The sequence below is a fragment of the Rhinolophus ferrumequinum genome, chromosome 15 (assembly GCF_004115265.2).
Source record: "Rhinolophus ferrumequinum isolate MPI-CBG mRhiFer1 chromosome 15, mRhiFer1_v1.p, whole genome shotgun sequence".
In the NCBI taxonomy this organism is placed as follows: domain Eukaryota; kingdom Metazoa; phylum Chordata; class Mammalia; order Chiroptera; family Rhinolophidae; genus Rhinolophus; species Rhinolophus ferrumequinum.
In genome coordinates, this window is record NC_046298.1 from 38,443,361 (window position 1) to 38,455,969 (window position 12,609).

At 44.8% G+C, this 12,609-nt stretch overlaps 1 protein-coding gene across 1 annotated transcript; it reads left to right on the plus strand.

The window, feature by feature from the left end:
• The first annotated feature begins 218 nt into the window (after positions 1 to 218).
• Positions 219 to 1,558, plus strand: LOC117035193 (interferon lambda-3-like). The gene is made up of 5 exons (XM_033128948.1): positions 219 to 404; positions 690 to 767; positions 1,047 to 1,190; positions 1,291 to 1,374; positions 1,460 to 1,558. Exons 1-5 carry the CDS (start codon positions 225 to 227, stop codon positions 1,556 to 1,558), a joined length of 585 nt encoding a protein of 194 aa, XP_032984839.1. The 5' UTR covers positions 219 to 224.
• Positions 1,559 to 12,609: the final 11,051 nt, after the last annotated feature.

The following is a 12,609-nucleotide window of genomic DNA, read 5'->3' on the forward strand; positions in this document are numbered from 1 at the left end:
AGACTGAATCACACACCAAACAAGACTGAGTGACAGACCCAGGTGACAGCCTCCCAGTGGACGCTTGGATCCCCATCTGCTGACAGAGACCAGAGACCAGAGACCAGGATGAAGCTGGGTGAGCCCCCATGTTATCATCCATGATCCTCGACTCCCCACAGCCCCCGTCCTCAGCCCCTCACACCCTCCCTCCCCTCATCTGTCTCTCTTTCCTTAACACAGACATGGCCACAGGTTGCACGCTGGTGCTCATGCTGCTGACCACGGTGCTGACCTGCACAGGGGCAGTTCCTGTCCCCACGCCCCTCAGGACCCTCCCAGCTGCAAGGGGCTGCCACATGTCCCAGTTCAAGTCTCTGTTTCCACAAGAGCTGAAGGCCTTCAGGAGGGCCAAGGACGCCTTGGTGAGTCTCCCCACTGCCCCACTTGCTGTGGATTACCACGCACGCTCCACTGAAGCTGGACCAGCACTCTTCCTTCACTGGGCTAACCTCCAGCCTTCCCACAGTGGGCTGGGTCCTGCTCTGGCTGCAGTGGGCTGACCATGTGCTTTTGCAGTGGAGGTGCCTCTCCCATTTTTGTCAAAGTTAACCTCCCCTCCTCCTGTTGTTAGCCATCCTCTAGTCCCCCTGCAGTGCTCTCACCTCCAGCCCTCAGGCTGTAGGCTGACCTCTGCCCTTGCTCTCCAGGAAGAGTCACTCTTGCTGAAGAACCGGAGCTGCAGCTCCCACCCATTCCCCAAGGCCCGGGACCTGAGGTGGCTGCAGGTGAGTCGGGAGAGTCAGGCCCAGCCCTGCCCTCACCTGGCCCCTCTCTGGCTTCTTAGGTGGCCCTTTCACCTTCTCCTTCTCACTTGTCCCTGTCTCTTTGCCCTCCCCTCCCGTCCTCCTGACCTCGTTCCCTCACCCGCCCACATAGGCTGTGCCCTCTCACCTGTGCCCTTACTTTCACCTTCACCTGTCCCTTTGTCGATCTTCCTCACCTGTCCCTCTTTACCTGTTTGCTCTCCTATACAACTCTCCCCTGTTTCTGTCTCCCCTCTTCAGGTGTGGGAGCGCCCCGTGGCCTTGGAGGCTGAGCTGGCCCTGACGCTGAAGGTGTTGGGGACCGTGGCTAACTCGACCCTGGGGGACACCCTGGACCAGCCTCTCCACACGCTGCGCTACATCCACTCCAAGCTCCAGGCCTGTGTGAGTGCTCGCGGCACCCAGGCCATGTGTGTGGGCTCTGACCACCCGTATGTCCCCCTCTGTCCCAGGCCCTGCCTCACACAGCTTCCTCTCCCCACAGGTCCCAGCTCAGGCCACAACAGGCCCCAGGGCCCAGGGCCTCCTCCACCAGTGGCTACACAGGATTCATAAGGCCGAGAAGATGGTGAGTGAATGAAAGTGCCCAGTGTCTGGGGACATTTAGAGCCCAGATGAGGGTCAACTACTGACCCATCCCTTCCTCTCCACAGGAGTCTGAGGTCTGCCTCGAAGCCTCTGTCACATTCAACCTCATCCGCCTCCTCACCCTGGACCTGAAATGTGTCGCCAGTGGAGACCTGTGTGTCTGACATTGAGACCCACCTGGAATCTGTCCCAGCACTTCAGATATTATTTATGTATTTTTCTTAACTTATTGTCACCCAATCACTATTTATGTATTTATTGTATTTATGTGTGAATTCTCCAATTCAGACCATTAAAATGTTTATTTTTCTACTTCCTGTAAAAAATGCACAAATAAACAATGAAGAAAAGACCCTCTTTGTGCTGTGGGACTGGGTGTGTGTTTGTGTAGATTACAGCTTCCATATAATTGGTCTGGAAGAGGGCTAATCCCTGTGTCCACTTTGGTTCTCACCCCCATGTACAATGGTCCAGTCTCATTTACAGCATTGTCTCGGTTCCCCTGACCTGTCCAGGCTGGACCTCTGGTTTGAACTCCAAATGCCTCCTTTAGGATTCTATGAATCTCTGACTCTGGGATCTCCCCACCTATGATCCCGAGATCATAGATGTTCAAGTTCCTAGTTACAACCCCGCACCTCTTAACCAGAGGGATATGTTCTGAGAAATGTGTTGTTAGGCGATTCCATCATTGTGGGAATGTCACAGAGTCAACTCACACATACCTAGGTGGTCTAGCCTACTACATACCTGGGCTGTATGGTACAGCCTGTTGCTCCTAGGCGACAAGCCTGTACAGCACGTTGCTATACTGAATACTGTAGGCAATTGTAACACAATAGTAGGTATTTGTGTATCTAAACATAGAAAAGGGGGCCGGCCGGGTGGCCCAGGCGGTTAGAGCTCCACCTCCTAACTCCGAAGGCTGCAGGTTCGATTCCCACATGGGCCAGTGGGCTCTCAACCACAAGGTTGCCGGTTCAATTCCTCGAGTCCGGCAAGGGATGGTGGGCTCCGCCCCCTGCAACTAAGATTGAAGAGGGCACCTTGAGCTGAGCTGCCTCCCGGATGGCTCTTCACAAAAAAAAAGAAAAAAAAAATGGAAAAAAAAAAAACATAGAAAAGGTACCATAAAATACAGTATAAAAGGAAAAATGGTACACCTGTATAGGGCACGTACCATAAATGGAGGCTGCAGGGTGAGTGAGTCGTGAATGAAAGCGAAGGTCTAGGACATTACTAAATACTGTTACAGACTTTATAACACTGTATACTTAGACTACACTCAATTCATAAAATAACACGATATTAAATGAAGCACAAGAGAAAATGATGCAATCGAGAGACAGTGTAAAAATGAGACGTGTGAGAGACTGCAAGAGTATGCTCTAAAATAATGATTAAAAGTACAGTATAGTGAATATAGAAACCGGTAACAGAATCATTTATTTTCAAGGATTATGCACAGTATATAATTGTAATGTGCTATACTTCCACATGACTGCAGCGCAGTGGGGGTGTTTACAAACATGTGAGCAATGCGTTGCACTAGGGAGGTCACAACGGCTACAGTGTCGCTAGGCGATAAGTATGTTCCTGCTCCATTATAATCTTATGGGACCACCGTTCTATATGCAGCCTGTTGTTGACCAAAACATCATCATGCAGCCCATGACTGTATTGTGATACTTTGGGATCCTGTTATTTATGTGTCCCTTGTGCTTGTACCACTGGTGCACCGGTGGTGTTATTTTGTTTTTCCTGGTGTTAATTTATTTTTATTTATTAAATAGTGCCTGTGGGGACAGAGCCAGGAGTGCAGTTTCCAGGCTCTCCACCTCACATGGAAGGATGCTGGCTAAGGTAGTAAATGGCCATCAACTGTGATTGGATGGCCATCAGCTGTGGCTAGTTGGCCGTCAGCTGTAACCAGTGAGCCACTGGCCACTAATATAACTGCCGTGGCTACCCTAGCAGCAAATGGGGGATGGCAAGAAGATGGTGGCTGAGCTAGCAAGAGCGGATTGCAGTTAGCATGGCAGATTGCAGCTAGTCAGTGGGGTTGATTGGTTGGCAGAGAAGTGGACAGCAGGTTGCAGATCGTGTGGCTCCTGCCTCCTGTGTCTCCAACCCAGCCGCCAGTGAGACTATAGTGGTATGACTCCCCTACCTATGGCTCCGTGGGTGTTCCTTTTTGGCCTCACTATATCCTGAGTTCTTACGTGGGGAGTGGGACTAGAGATCCCTCATGCCACCCTGCTTGACAGTGCCACACTTAGTAGCAAGAACAATCATTGTTTATGAAGTAGAGGAGGCCTGACTTGGAACTCAGACCTTAATTTGATACTCAAATGGGACATTTATCTGCCAAGTGACTTTTAGTAATATACTTGCCTTTTCTGGCCTTCCGTTTTCTTCACCCGAAAATAATTTAGTGATACCTCTCTTGGAAAGTTTCACTTATTCATCCATCCATCCATCCATCCATCCATCCATCCATCCATCCATCGTACCTGGGTGGTATTACCTGCTTGCTTGTCATTGCCCAGGTATTGGGGATACAGAGCCACAGGCCCTGTTCTCAGGGAGCTTCAGACTGGAGAGGGAGCCAGACATTGAAGCCTGAGGAATGGAAAGGAGACCTCCAGAGCTCACAGAGGGATGGCCGGGAGCGAGGTTAGACAAGGGCCAAGTCCCACAGTGCCTGTGAGATCTTTAAAGCATTTTGATTTTCCTGGAGAAGACAGAGGGAGGAGTCCTTGCAGGGTTTTAAGCAAGGGAGCCACTGCTCCAATCTCTGTTTCTAAAAGTTCAGGCCTCATAAGCAGAGAATTGACTGGAGTACCCAAGAGGGGGCAAGGGAGTCTAGGTGTGAGGTGACTATGAGTTTGACCTCAAGTGAGGCCAAGATAAGAGTGATATGTATTCATATATTTGTGGATTAGAAACAATATATGCAAAACAATAACATCTCACCCCATAGGTAGAACTATCTAAAGTACAGCGAAGGAGACAGTATGGTTTTGTGGTTAAAAATGTGAGCTCTGAGGTCAGAGAACTCTTAGAATCGCAACTTCTGCTCACTTAATTACTGTGTCACCTTCGGCAAGTCACTTAAACTTTTAGTTTCCAGTCAGCAAAGTAGTTACAATATCCTTGCTCAATGGATGGTTGTGCAAATTAGACGTGTTAAATCACGTCAAGTGCTAAGGCACAGTCCCTGGCACAAAATAGAACTCAATATTAAATCAATTTATTATCAGTTTAAAAGCTCTAACGTGTGAACTGTTGAATAAGAGAGGAAGCTTTATCCTAGGGCCCTGTCTCTAAAATAGATGAAGGAGACACAGCTGTTGCCAGCCAAACAAAAATTTATCAGGCCATTCTTTTTGGCAGAGGCCCTCCCCATGTCATTCTTGGTGAATCTTGATTGACCTAAACCAATCATGGGGTTCCCCTTCCTCCTGCTAGAGATGAATGTGGGTACGACTGTGTGATTGCATCAGCCAGGATCCCTGCAGGAGACCAATGTTATTGTCCAATGGGGCAAGGGACTTACTTAGGTAACAATGTACAGATGTGGGAAATGGTTACAGGACACCAGCAAAAGGAAGCAGACCAGCTCCAGCTAACAGCCAGAAGCTATTGCCATTCCTAAACCAGAAGGGACACAGGAGGAAATGGTTATCAGTCCCCTGGCAGAGAGTCTGGAACACCACTGCTGCCAGCCCGCAGCTCAGCAGGGAAGTAGACAGTAAATACAGTGGTTGGGGATAAAAGGGGTTCTATAGAAAGTAACCTCACAGGGTGATCTGAAAAATTCCTAACTAGGCAGGTCATGGCGGGTAGTCACACCCCAGGCATATAACTTCTTTAGTGAGAGGTTTTGAAACAAGACCTGTCCATTGTTCTTGTGCATCTAGGCTAACACACCTTTGAGTGAGATGTCAGAAGTAATACCCCTGGAACACATAATCGCCTTTAAGAAAGCACATAATCTTTTAAACTTTCCTATAATCCGATGCCTGCCTTGCTTTCCCTCACCTTCCTGTAATCTTCTTTATGTTCCCTCCTTAATCGCAAATGCATAAAAGAAGCTGCAAAACTGTTATTTTCTGGAGCATTTGAGATCTTGCTCCCTGGCATATATTGTCAGGATGACTCAAACAAACTCATAAAAATTCTCTACAGGTTTGGACGTTTTTCACTTTGACAATACCCAACTGCTCTCTTCCCCTTCCAATTTTCTGCTAACATCTCTCGTTGGCTATAACCAGCTGGAAGATAGACGGCAAGGAGTCTCAACCGACATAGTGCCAATTCCCCGACCTAGAGCAACGCAAAGGGAAAACGAGGACATGTTTCACAGGGATCTCACGCTGGCCAATGACGAGGGGACACAGGCTTGGGGAGAGGGGGTACTCTAAGAGAAGTTTTGTGTCCTTTTATGTGGCAGGCTGAAAAATGGCTCTCCAAAAAATATCTATGTCTTTATCCCTGGAACCTGTAAATGCGTATTTGCGAAACAAAAGTCTTTGTAGGTGTGACTAAATTAAGGATTTCGAGGTGAGATTATCCTGGATTATCAGGGTGGGCTCTAAATGCTATGGCAAAGTGTCAATATAAGAGAGACACAGAGGGAGATTATATACCCAGAAGAGGAGGAGGCAGGGATTGGAGGGATGCAGCCACAAGCTAAGGAGTGCCGACAGCCACCAGAAGCCGGAAGAGGCAGGGAGCAGGTGCTCCCCTAGAGCTTCGGGAGGGACGGAGGCCCTGCTGACACTGATTCTGGCCCAGTGATACCGATTGCAGACTTCTGGCCTCCATAACTGTGAGAGGATAAATTTCTGTTGCTTTATGCCGCAGAGTTTGTGGTAATTTGTCATAGTAGCTATAGCAAATTTACACAGTTCATTACAGAGAGCAGGACCTAGCCTAGTTAATTTTTGCAGAAAGGGATTCGTTATAGCGTGTTGAGTGGTTTACAGAAGTGTCAGGAAGGTTGAACAAATAGACTCTGTGCTGGCCATTCGGGTACAACTTCAAGAGCCAAACCATAAACCTGAGCTTTTTAAAGGCCCACTTTCTTTTTAGGAGCAGGATGTTGGCTGCTTAGTTAGGACTTGGCTTCCACCACCATGATCAGGAAGGCAGCACAATCAGAACTTGGTTGCCATTGTGGGGCAACTGCCATCAGGAAACTGCTATGATCAGAAAGATCACCACAGAAAAGTGGGCCCTTCCACCGTGATGGAGCCAGAAGCATGGCCTCCACCCCACGTCCACCAGGCAAATCTTGTGAGAGTCTGCCAAAGGTAAGGCAGACCCTAGCTGCAGGGTAATGTAGTTTTTACTACATTAATGTAGTAATGTAGTCCGAGAAATGTAGTTTTTAGCGTTTCAGCCCCTGCAGGCAGGAAGGCAGATAAAAGTGAAGTTGAAATGGATGCTGAGCACCAACCCCTCATATTCAAGACAAGTTTCCTGGTTGTTAATAGGAGACACCATTACTCATCCACTTGAATAGCTATAATTAAAAAGATTGAAAAGAGCAAGTGCTGGAGTTTGAAAGCAACCAGACTGGGAACTCTGTGATGGCAGGACCTGGACTCTCTTGGTCATCATGCTGTCCCATTGCCACCCAGTTCAGGACTTAGCATAGAGCAGGTATTCAGTAGATGTTTATTGAATGAATGGACAAACTATTTTCAGAGGCTACTTCTTGATGATGGCTGAGATCCCCTTCTTACCCTGGATGTCACTGTGTCTCTATGTGATGCCTAGAATTACAGCAGCCATCTTGGAACCATGAGGGTCTGAGAACCAACAAACTCTCTAAGACCTAAGACTAGCAGACTTGAGTGATGGAAGCCATCTAAGCTCTCCGTACTTCCTCGACCCTCTAAAATGCTCTATCCTCCCTCCAGAGCCATCTACATTTAAGACTCCTTAATTATGACAAAATTCATTTTCCTTAATGTTAGATCCCAGGTGAGACCGGGTTTCCAGTTACCCGCAGGCAAAGCATCCTGGTGACTGGACACAGGCATGTTTTCTGTGTGGAAATAGAAGGGCTTTGTGTCAAAATAACATAGTTCTTTTACGTAAATATTTACTAGTTTGCATTTGTCCCTGCACTGGTCACTTGAAGATACAATGATGATGAGGCAGACCCCTCTTGTCCCCACAGAGCTTCAGATACCCTCTTTATCCCTTAAGATCTAATTAGGTCATCCCTTCCTCTGAGAGGCCTTCAGTGGTCTCATCAGTAAGTCATGTTTACCTTTCTTCCTACACACTTTGCCCAGGACACTTACAGAGTGTATGGGCTCTTTGTTCATGTGAATTCTAAGCCCTGAGAGGCCTGAGACAATGGGTCCCATTGGATTCCAGCATCAAGGACCAAGGCCTGAACTCTGTAGATGTCAGAAATACACGATGAATGAAGGAAGGAATTAACCAACAACTATTGTGAGGCCATCACCCCCGAGGTAGGACCTTATCTCAGGGTGTCCCCCAGGAGAGTGGGTCCAACTGCCTGGGACCCCAGTCATCATCAAGAAAAGTCCTCTGAAATTATTTTGTCCATTTATTCAATAAATGTCTACTGAGTACCTACTCGGTGCTAAGCCCTGAACTGGGTGGCAATGGGACACCGTGATGACAAAGAGAGCCCAGGTTCTGCCCTCCCAGAGTTCCCAGTCCAGTTGCTCTCAAACTAAAAAGCATTTATTTCCAATCTTTTAATGATAACCATTCAACTGGGCAAGTAATGGTATCTCTTGATTTTAATTTGCTTTTCCCTCCTGACTAATGATGAGCATGGTTTCATATTGTTATTTGCAATCCATGTATCTTCTTTGGTGAAGTGTCTGCTCAAAATTTTTGTTCATTTTTGGTTTTTTGTCTTGTTGAGTTGCAAGTTTTTAAAAACATATTCTGGAAAAATAAGGCTTTATCAAATCATTGTTTTGCAAATATTTTCTCCCCATCTATGGCTTGTCTTTTCATGTCTTAACCTTGTCTATTTTATGTATACAGCTTTACTGAGATATAGTTGACATATATAAACTGCACATATTTAAGTTTACAATTTGATCAATTTTGACATAAGAATACGTCTGTGAAACCATTGTCACAATCAGGATAATAAACATATTTAATGGCCCCTAAAGTTTCCTCATGCTACTTTGTAATTCTCTCCTGCTCTTCCTTGCTTATTAACCCTCTCCTGAAATAAGACAGAAAAAGGCCACATCCTGTATGACTCCATGTATCGGACATTCTGGAAAAGGGAGAATGATTGGGACAGAAGTCAGATCAGACCGCCAAGGAATGTCCCAGGTTGGCCCACCCTGGTCCCAGAAACGACTCAGACTGGGCCAATCCTTATTCTGCAAGTTGACAGTGACATAAATGGAGGTCATCAGGCAGAGTGAATGCCCACCTGTGGACTTTTTTCTCTTATTTTATGAGTTTTCTCTTGCTGCCATAATAAATTACCATAAATTGAGCAGTTTAAAACAACATGAATTTATTAGTTTACAATTTCTGTAGACCAGAAATATGGCTGGGTTCAAATGGGTCTCACAAGGCCCAGATTAGGGTGTTGTGAGGGTTGCCTTCCTTACTGGAGGCTCCAGGGAAGAGTCCATTTCTAAACTCACCACGTTGTTGGCTACATTCGTGTTTCTTGCTGGGTGTCCAACAGGGATGGTTTGGAATCTTTTTTAATTTATTTTAAAATTGTAGTTGACATACAAGATTATATTAGTTTTATATGTACAATATAGTGATTAGACATTCATACACTTTATGAAGTGATCACCCTGGTAAGTCTAGCACCCGTCTGGCACCATATATAGTTACTGCAATATTGACTATATTCCCTATGCTGTACTGTACATCCCCGTGAGTATTTTTATAATGGGCAGTATGTACTTCTTAATTCCTCTTCCCTCCCCCGCCCGTCGCAACCCCCCTCCCATCTGACAACCATCAATTTGTTCTCTGTATCTGAGTTTGTTTCTGTTTTGTTTTGCTTATTCATTAATTTTGCTTTTTAGATTCCACTTGTAAGTGAAATCATACAGGTATCCGTCTTTCTCTGTCTGACTATGCTATTTCACTTAGCATAATATCCTCTAGGGCCAGCCGTGTTGTCGAAAATGGCAAGATTTCGTTCTATTTTATGGCTGAGTACTATTCCTTTGTATATATGTACCACCTCTTCTTTATCCATTCGTCTATCGATGGCCTACCACACGACCCAGCAATCCCACTTCTTGGTATTTATCTGAAGAAATAAAAAACACTAATTTGAAAAGATATATGCATCCCTATATTCTTTGCAACATTATTTACAATAGCCATGATATGGAAGGGATGGGTCTTTCCTCCTAGAAGCTGCCCGCATTCCTTCTCACACTTACCATGTGGCCCCTTCCTGCAACACTGGGTGGAACCCCTCTCACATGTCGAATCTCTCTAACTTCTCCCTCTTTCACAGCTCTCTGACTCCAGCCATAGAAAGTCCTCTGCTTTTAAGGGCCTGTGTGATTAGATTGGGCCCACAAACTTAACTCAGGACAATCTCCCTATTTTATTCTCAGAGCCTTAATTATATCCTCAAAATTTTTTTTGCCATGTGATGTGCTTCTGTCCCTCACATCTGTCTTCTCATTCACAGGCCTTGCTCCATCTTCCAGCCAACCTAGTTTTGCTCAAACTTACCTCAGCCTTTTCAGGAATTAGGACATCGACATTTGGGCAGAAACATTCTGCCTACCACACTTTTTATCGAGTTGTTAGAGTTTGTTATATATTCTGGATTCAAGTCCCTTATCAGATATGTGTTTTGCAAATATTTTTTCCTCGTCTGTGGTTTGTCTTATTATTTTCTTAACAGTGTCTGTTAAGAGAAGTTTTAAATGCTGATGTTCACTTTTTCTATAGTATTTTTGTGTCCTAAGAAATTTCTGCTTAACCCTGGATCACAAGGATTTTCTCCTAGAAACTCCATAGTTTTAAAATGTACATTTAAGCCCATGATTCATTTTGAGTTAATTTTTGTAGATGGTGTGAAGTATGCCATGAGGAGTTTGGTTTGTTCGTTGGTACATGGATGCTCAATTATTTCAGCACCTTGTGTTTTCCATTGAATTACCTTGGCACCTTTTGTAAAAATCAATTGATCACGTATGTGTGAGTCAATTCTAGACTCTATTCCGTTCCATTGATTTGTATATCTATCTTTCACCAATACTACACTATTTTCTCAATATCTCTGGCTTTATCATAAGGCTAGAAACCAGATGGTGTAGATCTTCCAATTTTTTCTTTTTCAAAATTGTTTTCTTTGCTTTCTATATAAATTTAGGTATCTGTCACTTTCTTCCATTCAAAAGAGCATCCTATGATTTTGATTGGGATTTCATTGAATCTATAGATCAATTCAGTAAGAATTTATATCTTAACAATTTTGCATCTTACAATCTATAAAAATGTATATCTCTCCATTTTTAGATCTTTTTTTATTTCTTGCTATTATTTCTTAGCTTTCAGCATACACATCTCACACACATTTTGTTAGATTTATTCCCAAATATTTCATATCTTGATGCTATTGTAAGTAGGACTTATAAGTTTTCAATGTTTAATTGGTAGCGTATAGAAATACAATTGGTTTTTAGTATTGATCTTGTTTCCTGTGACTTTATTAAATGTATTCATTGTGATAGCTGTTTTTGTAGATCGCTCAGGATTTTCAGTGTAGACAATCATGTTGTCTGTGAATAAAGATATTTTATTTCTTCCTTTTTTTTAAAAGTTATGTATTTTTTTTTTTTTAAAGGGGAAGGGGAACAGGACTTTTATTGGGGAACAGTGTGTACTTCCAGGACTTTTTTCCAAGTCAAGTTGTTGTCCTTTCAGTCTTAGTTGTGGAGGGCACAGCTCAGCTCCAGGTCCAGTTGCCATTGTTAGTTGCAGGAGGTGCAGCCCACCATCCATTGGATGGGAGGAATCTAACCGGCAACCTTGTGGCTGAGAGGATGTGCTCCAACCAACTGAGCCATCTGGGAGCTCAGCGACAGCTCAGCTCAAGGCGCGGTGTTCAATCTTAGATGCAGGGGGCGCTGTCCACCATCCCTTGTGGGAGTAGAGGAGTTGAACTGGCAACTTTGTGGTTGAGAGCCCACTGGCCCACGTGGGAATCAAACCAGCAGCCTTTGGAGTTAGGAGCATGGAGCTCTAACCGCCTGAGCCACTGGGCTGGCCTTATTTCTTCCTTTTTAATATGTATATCCTTTGTATCTTTTTCTTGCCTTGCTGCATTGACTACAAGCTTCAGTACAATGTTGAATAGAAGTGGTGAAAGTGGACATCTTTGCTTTGTTTTCAATCTTATGGGAAAACAATCCTGCTTCATTCCCCTCCCTTCACCGAGTATTGATCCCAAGAGCCCTCCCTGATAAAAGGCCTACACACTAATCTTCACCTCAGAATCTGCTTCCTGTGAATCCCAGCTGTGACACACTGCTGCTGGAAGGATGCCAACCTGAGCTAGAAGCTAGAAGAAAGTTCCTGCTCCCTTCTTCTCTCATTGGCAGAACTTCATCAGAAGATGGCAAAGGAGTCTAGGAAAATGGACTTTGTAGGTTTTCAGCCATCTAATCACAGGGCAGAATAGAGACAAATGAGCTTGGGGCTGAGACTATAGAAGAATAATCAGTCCTCCCAGTTTGCTCCTGAATTCAACAATCCCACAAGAGTCTTCAGAATTCACAGAAGGAGCAGCTCCCCTGGTGGGTGAATTCTGCAGCACTGATTGAGAGTCATTTCTGGAGGCCAAACTAACAGCTTTCTCCTCTGAGCCTTTCAGTGACTTTATAAGTGCATGCAGAGAAACAGAACCAATAGTAGATCTGTAGCTATCAAGATATGAAGATACAAAGATAGAGATAGACAGATAGACAGATAGATAGATAGATAGATAGATGATAGAGCTTTAAAGGAATTGTCTCACATGATGATTATGAACACTGGCAAGTCCAACGTCTGCAGAGTGGACTGGAAAGCTGGGTACTCTGGGAAGAGGTAATGTTGCAGTTCAAGTCCAAAGACTGTCTGAAGGCAGAATTTCCTTTTGCTCAGGGGAGGTCAGTCTTTTGTTCTTTTCAAGCCTTCAACTGATTGGATGAGGCCCACCCAC